The sequence below is a fragment of the Miniopterus schreibersii genome (genome assembly GCF_964146895.1).
Source record: "Miniopterus schreibersii genome assembly, chromosome: 3".
Classification (NCBI taxonomy): domain Eukaryota; kingdom Metazoa; phylum Chordata; class Mammalia; order Chiroptera; family Miniopteridae; genus Miniopterus; species Miniopterus schreibersii.
Window position 1 is genome coordinate 27,280,968 of NC_138103.1, and position 23,638 is coordinate 27,304,605.

A 23,638-nucleotide genomic window follows, 5' to 3' on the forward strand; every position below is an offset into this window, starting at 1 on the left:
AGCCCTACAGCTCACAATGCCATAATGCACTACCGCCAGGGGTGAAAGGTACAATACCTGTTTGCCCGTCCGCGCCCCATCCACAAGAATAGACTTCTCCTTTATCCGTTAGGAACAGACTATGGTCCTGACCACAGGCGACCTATCAGACAGACAGAGGTGAGGTTGATGAGAAGAAATCCTTTGAAGCCCAGGGTCCTAGTCAATGGACCCAAAGCCCAGTAGCATTCCCTACTGCTCCTGAGCACCAAGCACGCTGCGTCCAGCCCACCAGGCTGCCCCACACTGGCTCCACCTCTTATTCATTCTCAATGCACTGCAGCCTAGCAGGCTACAACTCCAATAAAACTGCTAAAGTAAAGTACCAGGTATCCTAAGGAACAAACCCAAGAGCTCCTCCATCGCCTCCACACCTGAGGAACCACTTCCTCCTCCAAAAGCTTTTCTTTTCATTATTCCTCTTCTGCCTCTCCCAGCCTCTACTTCCTACCCTTCAGTGTTGGAATCCTCCAAGGTTCTGACTCCTCTGGCCTCGTCACTCCTCAGTCTTCACTTCCCTGGGAGACTGCATTCATTCCCAAGGCTTTAGGTGTCACCTCCACATTATTATCTCCAGTCCCAACAACTCTACTGAGTTCGGACTATTTTCCTAACTGCCTAATGAAAAGCACTCTTTATTGAACACTTATGTCAAGCACTGTGCTAAGTCAATAACCAAAGCCACCCAGTAAGAAACTGAATCTCAGAGGAGTTTGGTAACTTGCCCAAAGTCACCCAGTTAATATGTGAAGCAGGAAGTCAAACTCTCATTCATGTGACTTTGAAGCCTGTGCAAGAGGCACTACATTCTACTGCAAATTCGCTCTCTCACTCTTCCTCACTTCCTTCTCCCAGCCAACCCAAGCCCGCTTCTCCTCCAATAGACCCCCTATTTGGGTTGAGAACATCAGCAGCTGAGTCATCTGCCTATGGAGTCCTGCTTGACTCCCTCTAGCTCACTCCCTGCCTGGCTAATCAAGCCCCAAATCCAGTCAAATCTCTTCACATGTCTCCCCACCTGTCCCTTCTCCCCATGGCTTCCCAAATGGCCTTCATCACTTCTCCCCCAACTCTAGTCCATACCATGGCCAAAGTTATCTTTCTAAATAGTTCATGATTTGGCTGTCACTCCCCCTGCTTAGAACCTTTGATAGGCCCCAACGGTCAAGAGGATGAAGTCTAAACTCCTTAGCGAGGTATTCAAGACTATCCACTCTGAACCTATCTTCTAGCCTATCCCACACCACTTTCTCATAAGCATACCAAACTCCAGCCACACAGCACGTTCTCAGCAGAGCCTCCAGCTGCTCCCTCCCCTCTACCAGAAAACTTTCCCTCCCACCCTTCCCCAGTCTATTTGGCCAATTCTTCTGCCACCTCCCCCATGACGCCTTTTCTCCCTTCCATTCCACCCCTGCTTAGCCTTAACAATTCCCCTTCTGGTACTTTTATAGCAATTTCTATATATATTCACTTATTTAGGTTTTGTTATTGTTGTTGCTAATCCTTACCCAAGGATGTTTTTCCCACTGATTTTTTTAGAGAGTGGAAGGGAGAAAGGGAAGAGAGGGAGAAAGAAAGAGGCATCCATGTGAGAGAAACACATTGATTAGTTGCCTCCCGCACATGCCTAGACCAGGGCCGGGGATTGAACCTGCACCCCACATATGTGCCCTTGACCGGAATCAAACCCACCACCATTTGGTGCACGGGCCAAAGCTCTAACTACTGAGCAACAACGGCCAGGGCTAGTTAGTTATTTATTATAAGTACCTACCACATGCCAGGCACTGCACCAGGGACAGGAATAAAATGATAAACAAGATAAAGCCAGGCTGGAACATAGACAGTGACCTGATACAGCTAGTTTTTTTAACCTGTGTCTCCCACTAGAGTATTATCCCCCAAACCTTATTAAATTTTGGCAATCTACTGCAAATTGTGTCCTATAGTAGGCAGGCAATAATTTTCACTAAAATAATTTATTAATTCAGAAAAATCCGACTACCAAATTTTTCATCATTCCACCCAACTTTCTCCCTTTCAAAAGTGCCCCAGAGAGCAGGTTGAGTGGCTTTCAGCCCATGCCTCTTACCTGGACCACCTGTCCATCGAAGTCCTGCATTCTATGGACTTTGTGACTTTCACTACACCAGGAGCAATTTGGGGAGAAGCAAGAGATATGTTCATGGTAAGCACTGTGGGGTTCTGGCCCCTACTCTGTCACCCTAAACTGTGGGCCCCACATACAGAGTAACTATTAGGGAAACTCTCAAGGTCAGATACAATAAGGCAGAATTAGGCCAGGTGTGAAAGTAAAACAAAACAAACAAAATCCTTTGGTGATTTTCATATGCTGCCAGAGTTGAAACTGGTAGTATTTAGAACCACCAGTGCAATGCAATGAACTAGAGGGAAATGCAATTAACTAGTCTTTTTTTTAAAGACTAAATGAATAGGACTGAAACAGGAATTTGTGAAGTTAATCAATTTGGTTAAAAATACAAAACTAATTCAAAGAACTTCTACACATCACAATCAATGTTCATGAACCCTCCCCTCCCACCAAGCTAATGCATAGAGTTCAACCTGCAATGAAACAATCCTCTCCACAGCTTTCCTGTGAGTCTCACTGCTCCTCTCACACAAGAGGAACCCTGCCTACTGCTCTGTGGGTCTATCACTCAGGAAATGTTTAATACTTAACACAATTAGGGGAAGGGGTAGTTCTTTCAGGAACTTACCTATAAATTTCATTTTCAACCACTTTTCTTCCACACTGCCCGTAAGAATTGTTTCCCATGCTGAAGACTAAAAAATAACACCCCTAGTTAAATCAGTTCTTCAGATTCATGGAGTCCTAGAATATCAGGATTGGAAGGGGTCTTAAAAGTGGTCCTAGTCCAACCACTCACCCTAACTGCCATTTGGTTTCCTTCTCCAACATTCGCAACCAGTGCAGGCAGAGCCGCAGGTATGTTGGGGTCTAGACCTGCCACATCAGTGTGTGCCACCTTTACTGTCCTTTTGCCCTCCCCTCTGGGCCCTAGTTCCACCTCTCAGAAACCCCACCTTACATAAGGTAAGCACCTCCTGTGAAGGCCTCAGCACCCCCATTTCCTGAACCTGTCACTAGGTTGCCCTTGATGCAAAAATCCCTCCTGAAAAAGTTCCTAAACACTACCTTCACCTTTTCCTACAAAGCACACGTAGCCAGAAAATGAAATTTGCAAAATTTAGTCAAGTTGGTCTTTCCCTAGAGACCACTCTTCTGTAGAGTGTGGGGGTTACCAAGAAACCTGGACTCTGAAAGCCCCCACCACTTAGAAGAAGTGTTAGCAAATAGGCTTCTTTCAGAACAACAGGAAAAGCCATCTGCATGTGTAGCCCAGCTCGGTGCCTTTATGCAAATGCCTGGGAAAGGCTGCCTGGTGTGTGCTGTCACATTTATAGATAAGCTGAGATTTTCCAAGAACCACAGAGAGCAGAGAGCATAAAAGATTTAGCAAGGTCTGCCCAATACAGCTCTCTTGAGCATCCTACTGATTTGCTCAGGAAATGCCAACAGCTTCACTAAATAGACATGGCTCAACCAAATAAGCCCCTTTAGGCCCAACGGCAAGAAAGCAGTTCCCCCACTCCTCCATCAGTTCTTTACCTCCTTCACCGTCTGTGAGGACAAGAGAATGGGCTCTCCCACAGGAGACCTGTAGCACCCGTGTCTCCTGAGGTCTGTCCAGAGGCAGTGGAATCGGTGAGGGCTCCAAAACATACTCGTATCCCCTTGCTGAAACAAAAACAATCGGGTTCATTACACTGATTGAGAGCCACAGCATTTCTAACATCAGAAATCATACTGTCAAACCGCCACATTTTTACTCAGTCAGATATTGGGATGACTTACTCAAGGCACATAAGCTAGGACTAGAACCCCGGTCCTCAACTCCCAACCCACTGAATCACATTGCCTCCATTACACACTGGGTTATTGAAAAGCATACTAGTCTTATTTTTTTTTTTTAAATCTCTTCATATGTCATTTAATACCATTTGAACTTTTAAGGAAAGTAAAAGCATTTTCTTCCTGCAATGCCCACTAAAACTTCTCAGTAAAGTGAACAACAAATATTGTTATAATAAAAGGAAGCAAAAAGAATACGTAGATGCGTTTACTTGCACATACATTAAATCTCTGTAGAAATATAACCTGGAAACTGTTAACACAAACTGTCTTCAAGGAGAAAAACCATGTGGCTGGAAGGACAGAGGTGGAAAGCAGACTTGTCATCATATATTCTACTATGCCTTTAGGATTCTTAACTATACAAAAAAGAAAGTTTTCATATTTAAGTAAGCAAGTAAGGGGAAAGTTTTTTAGAAGTCACTCTAAAGAAGAACCTTATTGTTCTTTACAATCCTACTGAAAAAGTCTGATTGGTCTATGTAAAGAATTCCTCTTGTAGCCCTGGCCAGCGTACTCAGCGGTTAGAGCGCTGGACCACACACACAAGGGTCCCGAGTTCAATTCCCAGTCAAGGGCACCTACCTGGGTAGCAGGTTCAATCCCTGGCCCTGGTCGGGGCACAGTTGGGAGGCAACCGATTGATGTGTTTCTCTTACATTGTTGTTTCTCTCACATCGCTGTTTCTCTCTCTCTGCCACCTCCCCCTTCCTTCCTCCCTTCCAATCTCTCTAAAAATCAATGGAAAAAATATCCTTGGGTGAGGATTACAAAAAAAATATTTTGCTTACCAAATAAATGGCATTATTACTGTTGCAACAATATGCCTGCCCATTTGTTTCATTAGTGATTTATACAATTTTCAGGGTTTCTGAGCAGCATGAAATAACTGGCATATCACAATAAGATTATATGATTCTAGGCAAAATCAAAGAAACTAGACAGTGTTGTTAGCTTATACAGCCTTATTAGCTGAAAAGATACAGTACTTTAGAATACTGAAAAGTGACTCACATCCCCCATTACTATCTGTATAGACCCCTAAGGGCCTGGGATGCTGTAAATACATAACGTTTAAAGGGAATCTGGCTCTAGATCCAACTACCAACAGACAGGAAATATAAAGGATCATGTTAAATGTGGATGCACTCAGCAAACCCCAAACTGGAAAATTCTATAGGATAAACAATATGATTTCTTTAATAGGTAAATTTCAAAGAAAAAAGATTAAAACAGACTTAAAAGACTTTTAAAAGTCATATCAATCAACTACAATGTCTGGGCCTTATCTGGATTTTGATTCAAATAAATTTTTTAAAGTAAAATATAAATTTAACATCTGTGAGACAATTAACAATTTGAACTGGATTGTTGACTAGTTCAAAATGACTAGTAAATTGAACTGACTAGATATTTGATGATATTAAGGAATTATATTATTTTTTTAATATACTTTTTTTTTAATCTTCACCTGAGGATGTTTTAGAGAAAGAAAGGGGGGAGCAAGAGAGAGAGAGAAATATCATCGAGAGAAATATTGATCACCTGACTCCTGACCAGGGATCGAACCTGCAACTTAGGTGTGTGCCAACTGGGAACAGAACCTGCAACCTTTCAGTGTAAGGGACAAAGCTCCAACCCACTGAGCCACATTGGCCAGAGCTATTGTTAATTATTTTTAGGTGTGATAAGGTTGTGTTTACTTTTTTTTAAAGAGTCCTCACTTTTTTTAGATATGTACCAAAATATTTATAAATGAAATCAGTGTTAGAATTTGTTTCAAATTTATTGAGGGGAAGGTGGGGGGAATGAACAAGACTGGCATGAGTTGATGGCTGCTGAAGCTGGTGACAGTACACGGGATGTATTACACTATTCTGTCCATTTCTGCATATATCTAAAATTGTTCCTAATAAGTGGTATAAAAAATGTGATGTGGCATCCTACAGCTAGTAAGACTTCAATATTAACTTATAAAAGAATTCTGATATAAAATTAGTGGAAAAAAGGCAGAAAACAAAACATATGCTATAATCAAAATAAAATATATATTGGTATATGAATAAGAAAACAGAAAAGAATGGAAAGCTCTGTCCTAAGTAGGTATGTCTATGTAATTTCTCCTAGTTTAAAAAATGTTTCTTATTGTTCTTAAAATACTGTTTGACTAATGTGTACTTTTTAAAATGTTATTATAAATAATTTCTAACATTTTTACAATTAAACTTTCAAACAACTGGAATAAAGCCTCCACCTTAAGGATTTCATTGAATTTTTTCCCAGACCACATCCTAGGTACTGTAGAGTATTGCAGGCTATCTCCAAGCTAGGAAAGAAAGATCTCTCTGAGGTCAAAAAGGAACATCTTCACTTATCAGCCAATTTCTTTTTGCCTAAAGGTTCAATGTTATTATCAAAGAGGCTGAAAGACTACCTAGTCCAGATGGTTTCCAACAACATCCCCTTAAGACTGCACCTATTTTGCCGTTATGCTTTGGTTTATGTGATGATACCCATGAAAATCCAAAGGGAGCTCTCAGATTAGTCACAGCAGAAAGAAGCCACGGCGAGAATGCTTACTTTTATCTTTCCTGCTCCTCTGAAATCCAAGCTGAGAATCTTTGTTGAGTCCCATACCCCAAACTTTCGTAACATCCTTGGTTTTAGAGGACAGCAGTGTGAACCCATAGCCACAAGCAGCTGATGAAATCTGAAAGAGTTCCCATAAGGCATTAACTGATTTGTGATATCAAGTTTTTTTCAGCAATTTATGACAAGTTATTTATCCAATCCTAGAACTCATACCATTAATATAGCGACTAACATTTACTCAACATTTACTATGTGTAGTGTTCAATATGTATTATCTCATGTAACCTTTATACTCACCCTATGAATTAGGTATTACATCATCCCCACTGACCCAGACATAGCCTAGCATAGTAGTTAAGTTGAAGACTGCCTTAGTTTGAATCTTGGCTCTACCCTTTACCAGCTGTGCGACCTGAGATAGATTACTTAGCCCCTCCGTATCTGCTTCCCTCTCTGTAAAATGGAGATAAGTACAGTGGTACCAGGGTTCTCCAACGTCTCCACTGACGAACATTTCGGTTTAGGAACGCTGTAAACCCAGAAGGAAATGCTTCGGTTTTCAAACACGCCTCGGAAGTCAAACATGCCCCATGGCTTCCGCTGAGGGCAGGATCCTAAGACCCAGCTGTCGGCTGTTGATCCCTCAGGTTTCCAACATTTCAGAGCTCAGTGTTCCGGAGCGGAGCACATTCAAAAACCGAGGCACCACTGTAGCTCTCTCTTTGGGTTGTTGTGAGGGCTAAATTAGTACAGCTAAAGCCCTTACAGTATGTAGTACCTGACTTAATGCACTTGTTGTTACTACTAGTAGCAGTATTTGAAAGATGAGAAAATCAAGTGTGAACCCTGAGGAGGAGGAAAAAAAGACACCTACTAAGAAGCGTTCCTAGTGGCTAACTGGGCTCAAATTTTAAAAAAAGAGCCAGAGCCTAGCAGCCATTTCTGCACAGGGGCATGTCACACAAACTGCACTTCAGGGAAAAGCCTGAACTGAACTGCCTGCCTGTACTGTGTTTCTACCATCTGAGCCAGCCCTTATAAAAATATCCTGGAAACCTATTTCCCCATCCAATCAGAGCTGCTCTGACCAATCAAAGCAGCTCTATTCTGACCAACCAGGACAGTGCCATTTGGGCCAAACTTTAAGGATTCGGAATCATCTGCATGAGGATGGACCAATCAGGGACCAGGTGCAGGGCCTCCTGTCCATATAAGCCAGCTCCCCTCTGGATCAGAGAGCATACTTTCCACTGAAGACTAAATTTCTGGCTAGAGTTGAAATCCTGAAGATGTCTAGCTGGAACAGAGCAGAGTAGACCATTGCAGAGCAAAGCAGAGCAGAGCTACCTAGCTGAAGAGGGGCCCGGCCCTGGGGCAGCCTCACAGTCCTGCTGTTTTCACAGCCACACTATACTGTAGCACCACTGAGCTGTTTCACAGTGCTGTTTTCACATCCATGCAGTATCACTGTTTGCACTGAATAAAGTTTCCTTTTTCACCGCACCCCAAACTGGGGATTCTTGTTGGTGTTGAATTGGCACCAACAACAATCAGGTGACACAAGGATCCTTTCAACACAAGTTAAAGATTAAGTAACTTGCCCAGCTGGTGTGGCTCAGTGGTTAAGCATCAACCTATGAACCAGGAGGTCACAGTTCGATTCCCAGTCAGGACACATGCCCGGGTTTAGGGCTCAATCCCCACGGGCGGAGTGCAGGAGGCAGCTGATCAATGGTTCTCTCTCATCATTGATGTTTCTATCTCTCCCTCTCTGAAATCAATAAAAACATTTTAAAAAAAAAAGATTAAGAAACTTGCCAAAATATAATCACAAAGCTAATGAGCAGAAGATATCTGATTCCAGAGTGCATATATCATCAAAAAGTCCAGTTTCAATGAAAAAGTATGAGACATGCAAAGAAACAAGAAAATGTGACATATACTGAGGGGAAAGTAGAAACTCAAACTAAGTGTACCCACATGTTGAATTTGTCAAAGACGTTAATGAACTATCACTCAAATAACTTTTTTTTTTTAATATATCTTTATTGACTTCAGAGAGAGGAAAGGAGATAGAGAGAAACAGAAACATCAATGATGAGAGAGTCACTGATCGGCTGCCTCCTGCATGCCGACTGGGGACTGAGCCCGCAACCCGGGCATGTGCCCTGACCGGGAATCGAACCCTGATCACCTGGATCCCAGGTCGATGCTCAACTGCTGAGCCATGCCCAGCTGGGTTCAAATAACTTTTTAACTGTGTTTAAATTAATGGAAAATATAATGACAATGACTCAACAAATGTGGAAGCTGAACAGAGAAATAAAAACATTAAAAACCTAACTGGAAATTCTAGAGTTGTAAAGTTCTAGAATAACCAAAAGAAAAATTCATGATATAGGCTCAAAAGCAGATTTGAAATGGCAGAAGAATCAGTTAACTTGAAGAAATATCAATAGAAATTATTCATTCTTAAGAACAGGAAAAAAAAATTTTTTTTAAATGAACCATGCGTCAAAGACCTATAACAAAACAAGCGTATCAACATTTATGTAATGGGAGCCCCAGAAGAGCGAGAGAGAAAGAGGTAGAAAAAAATATTTAAAGAATTAATGGCAGAGGCAAAAACACAATGGAGAAAGGAAAGTCTCTTTAATAAATGGTGCTGGGCCCTGGCCAGGTGGCTCAATTGGTTGGAGCATCGTCCCATACACCACAAGGTTTCAGGTTTGATTCCTGGTCAGGGCACATACCTAGGTTACAAGTTTGATTCCTGGTTGGGACAGGTACAACAGGCAACGAATAGATATTTCTCTCTCACATCAATTCTTTCTTTCTTTTTCTTTCTTTCTTTCTTTTTCTTTCTTTCTTTCTTTCTTTCTTTCTTTTTCTTCTTTCTTTCTTTCTTTCTTTCTTTCTTCCTCTCTCTCTCTCTCTCTCCCCCTCCCTTCTTTCCTCCCTCCCTCTCTCTCCCCCTCCCTTCTTTCCTCCCTCCCTCTCTCTCTAAAAATCAATAAAATACATTTCAAGTGAGGATTAAAAAATAGTAATAATAATAATAAAATGGTGCTGGGAAAACTAGGAAGCCACATGCGAAAAAATGAAACTAGAGTGCTGACACCATACACAAAAACTAACTCAAAATGGATTAAAGTCATGAATATAAAACCTGGAACAATAAAATACATAGAAGAAAACACTGTTACTATACTTATGGACCTTGGTCTCAGGGAGTTTTTTGTAAACTTGACTCCAAAGGCACAGGAAGTAAAAGAAACCATCAACAAAACTAAAAAGCAACCAACTGAATGGGAGAAGATATTTGCAAATGATACCTCTAATAAGGGGCTAATATCCAAAATATATAAAGAACTCATACTACTCAAAACTAAAAAAACACACAATACAATTAAAAAATAGACACTTTTCCAAGGGACACATGTATATGGCCAAGACATATGTAAAGATGCTCAACATCATTAGTTATAAGGGAAATCAAAACCCCAATGAGCTACCACTTTCACACCTGTTAGAATGGCAATTATCAATAGAACAAGAAATAACAATTGCTGGAGAGGGTATGGAGAAAAGGGAACCATTGCATGCAGCTGGTGGGAATGTAAATTGGTGCAACCACTTTGGAAAACAGTACGGAGGTTCCTCAAAAAATTAAGAATAGAGCTTCCATATGCCCTAGCAATCCCTGTTCTGGTTATCTACCTGAAACTTTGAAATATCTACTATTTATAAAAATATATGCACCCCTTTGTTCACTGCATTATTCACAATAGCCAAGACATGGAAACAACCTAACTGTCCTTTGAAGAAGACTGGATAAAGAAGATGTGGTACATATATACAATAGAATATTACTCAGCCACTGAAGAGATGAAATATTGCCATTTGTGACAACATGGCTGGATCTTGAGAGTCTTATGCTAAGTGAAATAAGTCAGAGAGAATGAGAGTCAGAGAGAACTGTGCAATTTCACTCATGTGGGATATAAAACAAAAAGCAACAAATGAACAAATAAAACAAACAAAACAAATGCACAGATACAGGCAACAGAATGGTGGTTACCAGAGGAGAAGGGGAGTTGGAGAACTAAGAAGGTAAAGGGGGTCAAATATACCACGACCAAAGGAGACTAGACTTTGAGTCAAGAGCACACGATAGAGTACACATGTCATATTATAAAGTCGTACACCTGAATTTATATAATGCTATTCATCAATGTTACTCCAATACTATTCAACAAACTTTTTTAAAAAGAAAGAGTAAACAGCTCTGGCCACTGTGGTTCAGTTGGTTGAGTGTTGTCCCATGCACCGAAAGGTCACTGGTTCGATTCCCATTCCAGGCACATGCTCAGGTTGAGGGCTCGATCTGCAGTCAGGGTGCATACAGGAGGCAGCTGATCGGTTTCTCTCTCACATAGATGTTTTTCTCTTTCCCTCTCCCTTCCTCTCTCTCTAAAATCAATAAAAACATATTTTTAAAAAGAAATGAATAAACATGCTAATTTTAAAAACAGAATGGCAGAAAATTTACCAAATTTTGTACAAAACATAAATCTACAGATCAAACTTGCTCAACAAATCAGTTAAACTCTTGAAAGACATAGAAAATAAAAAAGCATCAAAAGAAAATGGATTCATCAAGTACAAGGGAACAACATTAACAGCAAACTTCTCATCAGAAACGATGAGGAACAGAAATCAGCAGAATGATATATTCAATGTCCTGAAAGACAAAAACTGCCAACAAAACTATCCTTAGAAAATGAAGATGAAATAGACATTCCCAAAGACTAAGAAAATTCACTGCTAGTGGACCTGCCATAACATGTACTAAAGAAGTCCTTCGGCCTGGCTGGGCATGGCTCAGCAGTTGAGCATCGACCTATGATCCAGGAGATCAAGGTTCGATTCCCAGTAGGGGTGCATGCCTGGCTTTCGGGCTCGATCCCCATTCGGGGGAATGCAGGAGGCAGGAGATCAATGACTCTCTCATCATTGATGTTTCTATCTCTCTCTCTCTCCCTCTCCCTTCCTCTCTCTGAAATCAATAAAGATATATATTTTTAATAATAGATATTTTTAAAAAAAAGGACATGGCCCGGCTGGGCGTGGCTCAGCGTCGACCTGGGATCCAAGCGATCGGGGTTCGATTCCCGGTCGGGGCACATGCCCGGGTTGTGGGCTCGATCAATGACTCTCTCATCATTGATGTTTCTGTCTCCCTCTCTCCCTCTCCTTTCCTCTCTCTGAAATCAATAAAGATATATTTTTAAAAAAATAAAAATAAATAAATAAAATAAATAATAAAAAAAGGACATGAATTGAGTAACATCAGTGAAAATGGTGAAGCAACAAGAACACTGGTAAATATTTTCCGAACTCTGGAAATTTAACAAAGGCTTAGAACAATCTGAAGAGTGTTTACTCAAGAAAAGCTGCCAAATCTCAGCAAGAACAACAAGATTTGCGTTGTTTTAACTTGCCCTGTTCTCATTCACCTCTTCGCAATTCTGCAGTAGCCTTGAAAACCAACAGTTTACAATTGCAGTGAAAATCAGCAATCTGGCAGCCACAGAAGGTGGCAGAATACAGAATAGGATAGGAACATCAAAGCCCTATTTCCAGAGAATTCTCATTTGAACTATCTGGTGGTTCCCTGGAAAGCCCCCCTTTCAAGGCTGTCTTTATTTGGCCTGACCCCTCAGCAAAGATGGAGAAATTCATTGTTTATAGGCAGTTAAGGAAATTTCTGTCCAACTACTGGCTGTCCACTAAGCTAACTGAACAGAAACATCAGTGGCCATACATGACAAAGAATATAAACTTTACCAAATTAGTTCAAAGAAGCCACTAAACAACAACAAACAGCAACAACAAACCGTGAGGAGGTGGGAATATTTTATTTCCAGAGTTGCCACCTTGTATCATTTTAAATGTCCAGTTTTCAAAAACAAGAAGAAAAAAAAAACAAAAAGCAAGCAATCGGAAGAAACAACAATTATAGCCCATACACAGGAGGGGGGAAAAAGAGCAGTCAACAAAAATTGTTCCTGAGGAAGCCCAGATGTTAGACTTAAGACAAAGACTTTAAAGTCGACTATCTTAAATACATTCAAAGAACTAAATCACATGTGAAAAACTAAAGGAAAGTATAAGAACAATGTCCCACCAAACAGAGAATATCAATAGAGAGCTAGAAATTATACAAAAAAACTAAATAGAAATTCTGAGGTTGTAAAGTACAATAACTGAAATTAAAAATTCACTAGATGAGCTCGCGTCAGATTTGAGCAGGCAAACTTGAAGGTAGGTCAATTGACATTACCTAGTCTGAGAAACAGAAAAAGAATGAAGAAAAATAAACAGATCTTTGGAAACTTTGGGACACATCAAGTATATCATCATACACATAATGGAAGTCCCAGAAGGAAAGGAGAGAAGGGCAGAAAGAGCATTTGAAGAAATAATAAAGTATGGCAGATAAAATGAATAGGAACACCCTGGCCGGGTAGTTGGAGCGTCATCCGATGTACCAAAAGGCTGCAGGTTCGATTCTCATTCAGGGCACATATCTAGGATGCAGGTTCCATCCCCAGTCAGGGCATGTATGGGAAGCAAGCAATTGATGTTTCTCTCTCACACTGATGTGTGTGTGTGTGTCTCTCTCCCTTCCTTCCTTGCTCTCTAAAATCAATAAACATATCCTGGGATGAAGATTAAAAAAAAAGAATAGGAGCACAGAGGATTTTTAGGGCAGTGAATATAATCTGTATAGTACTGTAATGTGGAATACATGTCATTACACATTTGTCCAAACAAACAGAATATACACCAAATGAATCCCAAGGTAAACTATGGACTTTGGGTGATTGGGATGTGTTCTGTAAATTCACAATTGTAACAATGTACCAGTGGAGGAGGGGAGTTTTGATAATGGGGGACACTATGCATGTGTGGACAATAGTACACTGAAAACTACAAAACATAGTTGAAAGAAACTATAGATCTAAATAAATGGGAAGACATTCCATGTTTATACATTGGGAGACACAAAATAGTTTTATGGCATTTTGGTCCAAATCGATCTACAGATTCAACATAATCCCTATCAATATCCAAGCAAGTATTTTTGCAGAGATTGGTGAGCTCATCCTTAAATTCATATGAAAAAGCAACAGACCCAGAATAGCCAAAACAATTTTATAAAAACAACAACAAAGTTGGAGGACTTACATTTCCATTTCAAAACTTATTTAAAAGCTACAGTAATCAAGAGAGGTGTAATTTTGGCATAAAGGCAGACATATAGATCAATGGAACAGAATTGAGAAGTTCAGAAATAAGCCCTTACGTGTACAGTCAACTGATTTTTAATAAAGGTGCCAAGACAATTCAATAAGGGTAATCTGTCCAACTAATAATGCTAGGACAATTGGGTACCCACATGCAAAAAAACCTTACCCCACACCATACACAAAAAAATCAACTGAAATGGCTGACTCATAAACAAATATAAGGACTAAAACTAAAAAGCTCCTAGAAGAAAACTGGAAAATTATCTTTGTGAGCTTGGATTAGGCAAAGATTTCTTAAATAAGATACCAAAAGCATGATCCACAGGAGAAAAACTGATCAACTTAATTTCATCAAAATGAAAAACTTGCTCTTCACAGGTCACTATTTTAAAAAACCACAAACTGGCCAAAAAAATATCTGCACACATCCTATGTGTGATTAAGGACCTATAGCCAGAATACATTAATAACTCTTACAACTCTATATTAAGAAGTAAACAACCCAACTTTTCATTCGCCTTGAGCTTAAAGTCCCTGTTTCTATCGACCTCCCCTTTTCGGAAAGTTAAAAGATCGCTTGTTATCCTTGACAGAGGTCAGGAGCTAAAATGGTCAAATGTGCCTCTTTTTCATCATCCACCAAAATTTCCACAACCATCATCCCTAAACATCCATTTTTGCTCTCTGAGGGTCGGCTTCCAAGATAACCGCCCGGCTGCAGCTGTCCTTCCCTGTCATCTTTTCCATTCCGAGTCACGTCAAAGGCCTCCTGTGCAAACCCTTCCTCTCTCATTCCTGCTCCAGCTAACGTTTCCTTTCCCAATTCTTCACCTTCTCCCACATTTTCTCTGACCTTTTTAAGCCGCCTTTCCTAACACCGGAACTCCTGGAGTCTCCCCGGCCAAGTGGAGTCCCACAGGACGTGCGCCTGCCAGCCGTGGGGCCTGGAACCTGTCCCTCGGCCTCTCCGAGCCTCCCTCTCCATCCGCGTAACTGTGGGGACAGCCCAGGCTCCCGGGAGGACGTGCGAACGACCGGAGCTGGCAGCAGCGCCCGGCACATTTCAGCCGCTCGGGGGGATGTTGGCTACGCCCCTAACGCTTTCCCCTCCCGGGGTCGTCCTCCCAGAAGTGTGAGCACCCAATGTCACTAGCTTCTCGGAGGAGGAAGGAGGGCGCTGCGGCCCGCACCTTTTGATCCAGCTCCAGGCGGTAGGGCACCGGCTGGATCCTGCGGCGCGGCCGCGAGCCGGCGCGGGGCTGGGGCCCGGAGCCGGGCAGCACGAAGGTGGGCACGCCGAGCGCGCCGGAGAAGCTGAAGCCCCACACGAAAATGCGGTCGGCCCGAGCCGCGCGCTCGCCCACGTACTGGAACACGGGCGCGTCCGCCTCGGCTTCCGCCGCCTCGCGCCGGCTCCGCGAGCGCCGGGCCGCCGTCCAGTGCCCTCGCCCCCGGCCCGGCCCCGGCCTCGGCCCCGGGCCGCTCAGCCGGCGCCCCAGCCAAGCCCCCGCCGCCAGTGCCGCCAGTGCCATCGTCTGCCTCACGCCTTAGCGGCTCCTGGGTGCCGCCATCTTGCGTGACCCTTGACCCCGCGCCCCGGCGGAAGAGCCCGCGCCCACGCCCACTACTGGCTGAAGACCGAGGTGCGGAGAGCGGCGGAGGGCTCCGGGCGGCTGGAGGGCTGGGCGGAGCCGGGTGTCGGAGCCTGAGTGCGCGGGCGGAGCTGGCCCTGCCCACCTAATTCACCACAACCGTGTCCGAGCTCCGGCCGGCGGCCCGAACTCCTCTCCCTTCCAGCCCCAGGCCCGTTTGCTGAGCGTCTGCTCCGGCGGGCACCTTCATTTTTTTGCCAGACCCTTCACTTCTTAGCCATCAGCAAGGGTAAAAGGGAAGGGGTGGCCCACTCTAACTCCAATGTAGTGCTCTCCCCTACCCTGTTTTACTCCCTCTGCCACTCACTGTCCCTCGTCATTTCTTACCTAGTTGCAGCTGTTCCTGCTCCCTTTAGCCGCCAAGCCACTCAGTCTGTGCTCGGGTCACAGTGACACTGGACGTAGCTCGTAACTGCCGCCATTCACTGCCCGAAGCCTGCGGCGATTGCCCGCCGTCTTCAGCGCACCCGCCTCCCAGCCACCCCTCTACCCGCCTCAGCCTGGCACTTCACGAGTCAGGTGGTTCTCCTTGTAATTTTGAAGCCCAGTGCTGTTTTCAGGCCTCCCTGCTTTGCCCACTGCCTCCTCTCCCTGCAGGTGCCTGGCAAACTCCTCATCTTCTGAGGTCCAATACCGGCACCTTCTTTGAAGTTCCATTAAGGCAGGAACTTCAGTTTATTCAGATAATCCTCAACAATTTTGTACTATAGTTTAGCATGCAGCCACGAACAAGAGATGCCCTCATGACTGAATGGATGACTCAAGAGTGTAGGGACCCGGCTTCCAGTCCTGACTCTGCTACTAGCTTGCTTATGTAGTGTCGGGAAATTGTCTCCCTTCTCTGGATCTCAGCTCCAAAATAAGGAGGTAAAAAAATGATTTTTTTTCTTCTTTCATAAATGAGGTGCTTGGATGTTATGGGTTGGAGGAGCTCTTGCAGCCCATTATGATCCATGATGGCGTTCCAAAATATTAGTCCCAAATGTGGAGGGCAAATTATTTCTTCCCTCCCTTGCTTCCTTTTTTCTGGTTCTCTATTGCTTGATACCTAGAACTAATTTAGTTTTAATATACTCTGGAGACCAGTTGAAGTTACTTTGTTGTCCTGGAATGAGCCTTGTATTCAGTCTGTGAAACATGTTTTTACTATTCGATGGAGAAATGTGGTTGATGTTTTACTATTCTGTGGGACTGTTTATAGAGGGTGATGAGGGGAAATTGACTGATAAAATGTGGTAGCCGTAAGACTGCTCCTTGAAGGCCTCCAGCTACAGGGAACATAATTAGCCAAAGATATGAGATCAGTAGTCTGCTGAGCTACAGACTCTATCCTCTGTTTACACTGAGGTCGTGCTTCCCTTGGACTGCTCCCAGTGGCTGAGCGAGGCAGGAATACACACTCAGGCAGACCTGTTCCTGGGAGGCATGGACTCCTCTGATGGTCAGCTTTGGCTGACGACTCCCCAGGGGCCTTACCAAGCCTTCCTTAGACTATATGGCACAATAGGACTCTTACCCAGCTTCCCTCCTCTCTCTCTCCCTTCCCTAGGGTCAGACTTACTTTGTGTCCCAGCTTTCCCAGGCTCTGCCCACCTCCAGTTCCTGTTACATAGGCATTTTTCCTAATAAAATCCTTGCCCATTTAATTCTGCGTTGATGTTTTAGTTCTTAGTTCTCAGAGGACACAACTAACAGGAAACATCTGAGCCAAGGCACGAAGAAATGAAAGTATGAGCCATTAGATATCCTGGGAAGAGTGTTCTTAAACAAGGGCTGAAGCAAGTACAGAGGCCCAGAGGTGAGAGACTGCTTGGGTGCCTGTGCTGCTAACTGACCCAAGCAGCATAAGCTAACCCAAAACAGTCCCGCGCAGCTCTTAGGTTGTTTTGGGTAGATGACAATGGCCACCAAAAACTTTGCCTTGGTCATGGTTAGCTAAGCCGGACAACTTCATTACTAGGTTGTAATAAAAGCAAGTCTCAAGCCAAATCTTGTGACACAAACAGACATTCTACTTTAAAACATTCATTCGGAAGCAGGAATCATACGATTCGTAAAACCTGTAAGTTCAAGAAAGTTTCGGCTCTCTGTCCTTTTAGATGCACTTACCAGCCCTGTGCACAAAAGATTTTCTCAAAGCAGACAGAACATTCCAGAAACAGAACTTTATTTCCCTTTTAACAGCAGTTGGCATTATACTTGACAGACTGCTTGGAGATCAAACTTCAGGTGCTATGACTGAGAGCGAAGGCCTCATTGGATCCTCATACCCTTGTTCATGCGAGGGAGGGAATAGCTCGAAAACCTGCTTTCCAGGTTTTGTCTACCACTAATTTCACAAATGAAAGCCCATTTCTCACATGCTCCCATGCCAGTTATGTCAGGTATCTATTTATTGTCTCTCAGCTCCAAACCCACTCTTCATTGCCTGCTTTGGCAAAATAAAGCTGGTCCCTGTTAAGTATTTTTCCTAGAGAGACATAGTAGAGAAAGAGGCCTTACTCCCTGGCTCCAGGTGCCTGAATGGCTTCTACAGCACCCAGCGCCTGCAGCAGTTGGTGGCCAGCAGCACAGAGCAGCCAACAGCTCCCTCCAGCAGCCCCTCAGGCAACATCTGGGCAGAGTGCCTCCTGTAAGTCACCTCCCCATGAAAGACTTTCCTTAGCGCACTGCAGGATGGATCTCTGCAGAGTTCCTGAGTGCACAGCACTACAGTGACCCCTACCATCTGTGAGCAAAGGTTGTGCCTTCTCTAACAAGGTCTGTTACCTGACCACTTCCACACCAAGAATTGGGCTGGTCCTGCCACAGCACAGTCCGGGACCTTTCGCATGTCAAGCGACCTCCAGGTTCTTGACTCCTGCAGGAAAAATTTCAAGACACAAGTCTAAGGGAAACTGAGAGTAAGTCTATTAAAGCTTGAGACAGTGAGGTAAAGAAAGGGCCCCTGGAGACAGGATCAGGGGGTAAATCCCAGACGAGCTGCTGCTGCCCATTGCTCCCCTGGGTGCAGGTGTCATGGGGACCCTTAGAGCTTAGGGTAGAAGGGGGAAGGGGGACGCAGGATTGCTCAGGAAGAGTGCAAGCTGGCATCCTTTGTCCTGAGGGTTCTATCTATTTCCTATAGGCAGAAATTATAAGGGAGGTCCCAAGGGAAGATCTCAACAGAATACTCATTAGTTTTCTGGGTGCGTTGTCTAGTATACTGATGTATTAAAATGAGCACATAATAGAGTTTGGGGTTATTCTCTGGTTAGTTTCACCTCTATCTTGGATTAATCTGGCTCTAATTGAATTTTTTATCTAGCTTCCTGACTAAGGTGATTTAGACCACCTGCTCTTAGGTATCTTTGTTTAGGGAGGATAGGTTTAAACCACCTGCTCTTAGGTGTGCTTGGTTAGGGGGGATAGAGTCTTGTGATTTATCAACTGGTGATTAATTGCTCAGCCTTCCTGGCCATTTGTTCAACCATTTGTCTCAGTTTCCTCATTCCACTTGCCAGGGAATTTTCCTAGTTTCTTACCAACCTGCCTCAGGTCTGGGTCTCAGCTTTAGGGCTGGCTTCTTTCTGGGGTGCCCTATCTCAGTCCTAGGGGTAGGGCTGCTCCTTATGTCTACTATTATTTAGAGTTCTCTTTACTTCTTACGGGCCAATCCCTTGTTGCTCCAATCCCTTGTTGTCGTTAGTAAGTCTTTATATTAAACATTCCCTGTTCAAGTCACTGGGTGGCTTCTGTCTCCTCATTGGACCCCGGCTGATACACAAATTAACAAGCCACTAATTTCACCAAACCCATTTCTAGCACTTATTAAGCTAATTAGCAAAGCCTCCAATGTTGATGGAAAGAGCAAAGGCTAAGGGCTCCTGGTAGCTGCCACTGGTGTGTGGCTCTTATTAAATGCTAGCAGACCACACCTGGAGTATGTTTGGGAACACACACACACACACACACAGGAGGTCAGTGTGGTTGGAGCTGAGTGAGGAAGGCTGGGTCCACTTAAGGAAGGACCCTGCAGAGCCACCCCAAGCAGAGTCAGTAAATATTCTCCTTATCATTTCCCAAAGGAACCTGTGGTTATTTGCCAGAGTTAACCACACACTGGATAATGAGAATAACCAGATCTTCCAGAGCTGGATGCAGGGTCTGAGGGGCACTGACACAATAGAATCTGAAATACCGACGAGTCCCCAGGTGGAGTGGGAGCTCGTGGAGCCAGGCACAAGTGTGTCTCACAGAGGGTCAAATGCATCCATGCACCTACCATGTAGAAATGTCCCTGGTTCCCAAAGACTCCATTAGGATGGACATACTGAGCAGCTCACATTGGGTCCTTCACCCTGGCTTGACCCAGCCAGCATTAAATCAGAAAACATACTGCACCCCAGGGAGAATTGTGGACCTGAGCACCATCTTCAAAGATGTAAGGATTCGGGAGTGGTAGTTCCCATCATAACCCCATGCAGCTCACCTGTTTGACTCCTGCAAAAACCAGATGGATTAGGGCAGGTAACTGTAAACTGCTATAAACTTAGCTAGGTGCACAGCTCAGTCATAGCTGCTGTGTCGGGAGTAGCATTTTACTGGAACAGATCAACACAGCTTCTGGGACTTCCTAGGGATACTGATCTGGTGAATGAGTTGTTTTCAATGCCAATGATAAAGAAGATGAAAGGCAGTTTGCCTTTATACGGGAAGGACCATGTTATTCATTAACTCCCCCTGGTCTCACATCTGATGCCTCCCAAATTAAGTATCTGTGTACAAGACTGTCTTCCAGCTCTGCTTTTATTGATAAACTTGAGACATGCACTGATATAGGAAAATTATGTAAATATTATGTAAGGATTCTCCTAATATGTTTTAGTATTCTCCAGAGAACAGAACCAACAGGAGATACAGGAAGTCCACTATCTGCTGTCTGCAAGCTGGGGACTCAGGAAAGCAGGGGGTGTAGTTCCAGTCCAAGTACTAAGGCCTGAGAATAAAGGAGCAAGAATAAAGTAAGTCCTAGTTCAAGGGCAGGGGATGAGCAATGTTCCAACTCAAACAGTCAAGCAGAGAGAGAAAATTCAACCTTCCTCCATCTTTTTCTTCTATTTAGGCCCTCAGTGGGTTGGATGAGGCCCACACACATTGAGGAGTACAATTTTCTTGACTCAGTCCATGGATTCAAATGCTAATCTCTTCCAGAAACACCTTCACAGAAACACAGAGAAATAATGCTTAACCACCTACCTGGGCATCCATCCTGTAGACCAGTTGAGTAGACACATAAAATTAACCATCTCAATTATTAATGCAGTTATGAGATACTTACATATGTATGAAATGCATATACAATTTGTAACTGGGTTTTTTTTCGTAAGCAGGACTATCCTCTTATCTAAGTTTATGGCCTCTCTGATTTTTTGCTTTTAAATATCTGTTCTTTTACAAACTGGTAATGCTGGTAGAAGGTAGGCTTTTACAAAATCTTAAATTGTCAGAATTTAAAATTTATAACCCTCTGTGAGTCTCTGGAATTTCTAAAACATTTTACTTTTAAAGGATATCCAAAATGCACAACCTTTGGTTTGAGATTTGGGGGACAAAGGGGTGCAGTGACAAACTCTGCAATGTGAGCCATAGCCACTGGGTGGCGATGCTTGCCTATCAAATTTGTGTCTTCTGTTAAGGAAGAAACAGGATAACTGAGCCTAAAAGCCGGTTTCTTCCAATAAAGACCTGGACTTACAGTCACAACCGGACTTTCATACTCTACTATCAAAACCTGGTTGGTTTTATATGCTGGCTGTATGCTGTCACACAGTACTTCCATTTTTGTCCAATTTGTTGCTTGGAAAACATGGCCTCACAGCAGAGTATCAGCTACCCGAATATATTAAAATGTCTGTAATGTTAGCCAAGCTAAATTTTCCCGCCACATATGACATTTTCCTGTGGATGTTCTATTTTCTTTGTTAATTTAGAGTAGCTTAAATTCTCTAATTTGGGGAAGACTGAACTTAGTCTTATATGTTTTAATTTTTATTAACTTTCAATTATACAATTAATTGTATGATTTTTGCCTTTGTAAAAAAATTAATAAAGCACTGTATATGGATAAGGCAAGGCTAACAGCCTCTTACAGACCCACATATATCTGTTCCCTAGAAAAGTATTATTTTATTGTGTGTGTGTGTTTAAAGAAAATTGGAATAATATGTATCTCATTCTGCAACTTTATCTTTTCACTCAAAACTATACTGGAAATAATTTTATAACAGTTTTTTTAGGTCTACCCCATTATTTTTCATTCTTGCATGTTAGTATGAATAAACTACATCCTACCTAACCAGTCTTCTCTTGGTGGACATTTGGATAATTTCTGTTTTTTGCCATTACAAGTAATAATACTTGTACAAGTTTCCTTTTGTACCTGAGTGAGGGAATCACCTGGGTAGACAGTGATAAACAGGACTACTGGGTCATAGAAAATGTTCGTGTTAAAAAACTGTCTTCATATCCTTGGCCACATTTCTATTGGGTTGTCTCATTAATTTATGGAAGTAATGTATATGTATATTCTGCATAGAAACCCTCATGTATTGAAATGTTATTGTCTTTAATTTATAGTGTCTTTTGACCTACAATTTTATTTTGATGTAGTCAGTTTTATTTTACCCATTAGAGATTTTGCTTTCTGTGTCTTTAGAAAGACAATTATCCAAAATATGTTTTCTATAATAGTTGTAAAACACTTTATATAATGCTTTTAATTTTTATATTTAGATTTGGAGTTAATCTTTATGAGTGGAATGAGACCAGATTGTACATTTATCAATATTTTTTCAAACAGATAATCTGATTGTCTGAAAATAATTTGACTTGTAACAGACTTTACCTGAAGGTTTGAAATACCATTTATAACACCTAACAAATTTCCATATATATGGGTCAGTTTCCAGAAACTATTTGTTTCTACTGATTTATTCTTAAACCAATATGACAAGGTTTCAACAGCCACAGCTTTATAATATGCTGATTTTTATTCACTCAAGTTGCTCTTCTTTGTTCTTTTACAACATTGTCTGCTATTCATAACATTTACTTTCATATAAATTTTAAAATCATCTTGTCAAGTTGCATTAAAAAATCCCACTGGTGTTTTATTGGAATTGCATTAAATTCGTGAGCTAATTGAGAGGAATTAACTAGGAGAAAACTGACACTTTACAATCTTGAGTCTTCTTATATCACATAAATGTGGTACACTTTAATATTACCATTGGTCTCAGTTATCTTCTTGAATGGTTTCAAACCTCTACTTATAGATAAATTCTTCTTTTCAGTTTTCTGACAACAGGATCTTCCAACTTTTTAGGGCAGTAACCTCCAAATTATTTTGATTACACATGGGTAAAATTTGTGAACATGAAAAAATATATACAAATTATTTACACACATTGTTATACTAATAGCTTATAAAATATACAAAGTAATTATTTAAATAATGATAAAGATTAAATAAACAATGATTTTTAAATGTCTTATTTTGTTAAACCATTTGCTTTCAATAAAAATCGTCGTGGTTGGAAAATGGCAGTAGTAAGATGACTTAGCAAGAATAGTGTGCCTGTATATGCTCACTGTAAAGTAGTTTTAACATTTCATGACACAGAAATTTGAAGGGTTGATTTTCTTAATTTGGGGGTATAATTTATGTATAATAAACTGCATTCATTTAAACAGTAGTTTGGGAAATTTTGAAAAATGTGTAATGCACTCACCTGTATGAGCATCACTATAATCGAGATACAGCATAATTCTATCCCTCACAAAGCACCTTCATGCCTTTTGTAGTTAATGCCTTTCTCCACCCTGGTGCTAAAAAATTGATATGCTTTCCACCATTATGAAAGAATTTGCCTTATTACATGTATATATAACCATAAAATACGGACTCTGTTATGTCTGGCTTCTTTGAGTTAAAATGATTTTGGAGGTTAATCTGTTTTTGCATGTACCCAGAGTTCATTCCTTTTTATTGCTGAATACCACTCCATCATATGGACATACCATGATTTGCTTATTGA

General features: G+C 42.1%; 2 protein-coding genes across 3 annotated transcripts in view; one reads left to right on the forward strand and one right to left on the reverse strand.

Moving 5' to 3' along the window:
- RCC1L (RCC1 like) overlaps positions 1–15,506 on the reverse strand; it is a 37,861-nt gene extending 22,355 nt beyond the window's left edge. For both annotated transcript variants that reach the window (XM_081132070.1, XM_081132071.1), the window contains exons 1-6: positions 15,099–15,506; positions 6,581–6,710; positions 3,698–3,826; positions 2,784–2,850; positions 2,135–2,186; positions 58–142 (exon numbers count right to left, since the gene is read on the reverse strand). In XM_081132070.1, the coding sequence (XP_080988196.1) occupies positions 58–142; positions 2,135–2,186; positions 2,784–2,850; positions 3,698–3,826; positions 6,581–6,710; positions 15,099–15,440 (805 nt within the window). In that variant the 5' untranslated portion in view covers positions 15,441–15,506. The remainder of the gene's footprint in view (positions 1–57; positions 143–2,134; positions 2,187–2,783; positions 2,851–3,697; positions 3,827–6,580; positions 6,711–15,098) is intronic.
- A 575-nt stretch (positions 15,507–16,081) lies between these two features.
- Positions 16,082–23,638, forward strand: part of LOC308554696 (general transcription factor II-I repeat domain-containing protein 2) — a 50,352-nt gene continuing 42,795 nt past the window's right edge. Inside the window, exon 1 of the mRNA XM_081132085.1 lies at positions 16,082–16,427. The gene's annotated coding sequence lies outside the window, so the exon portion shown is untranslated. The remainder of the gene's footprint in view (positions 16,428–23,638) is intronic.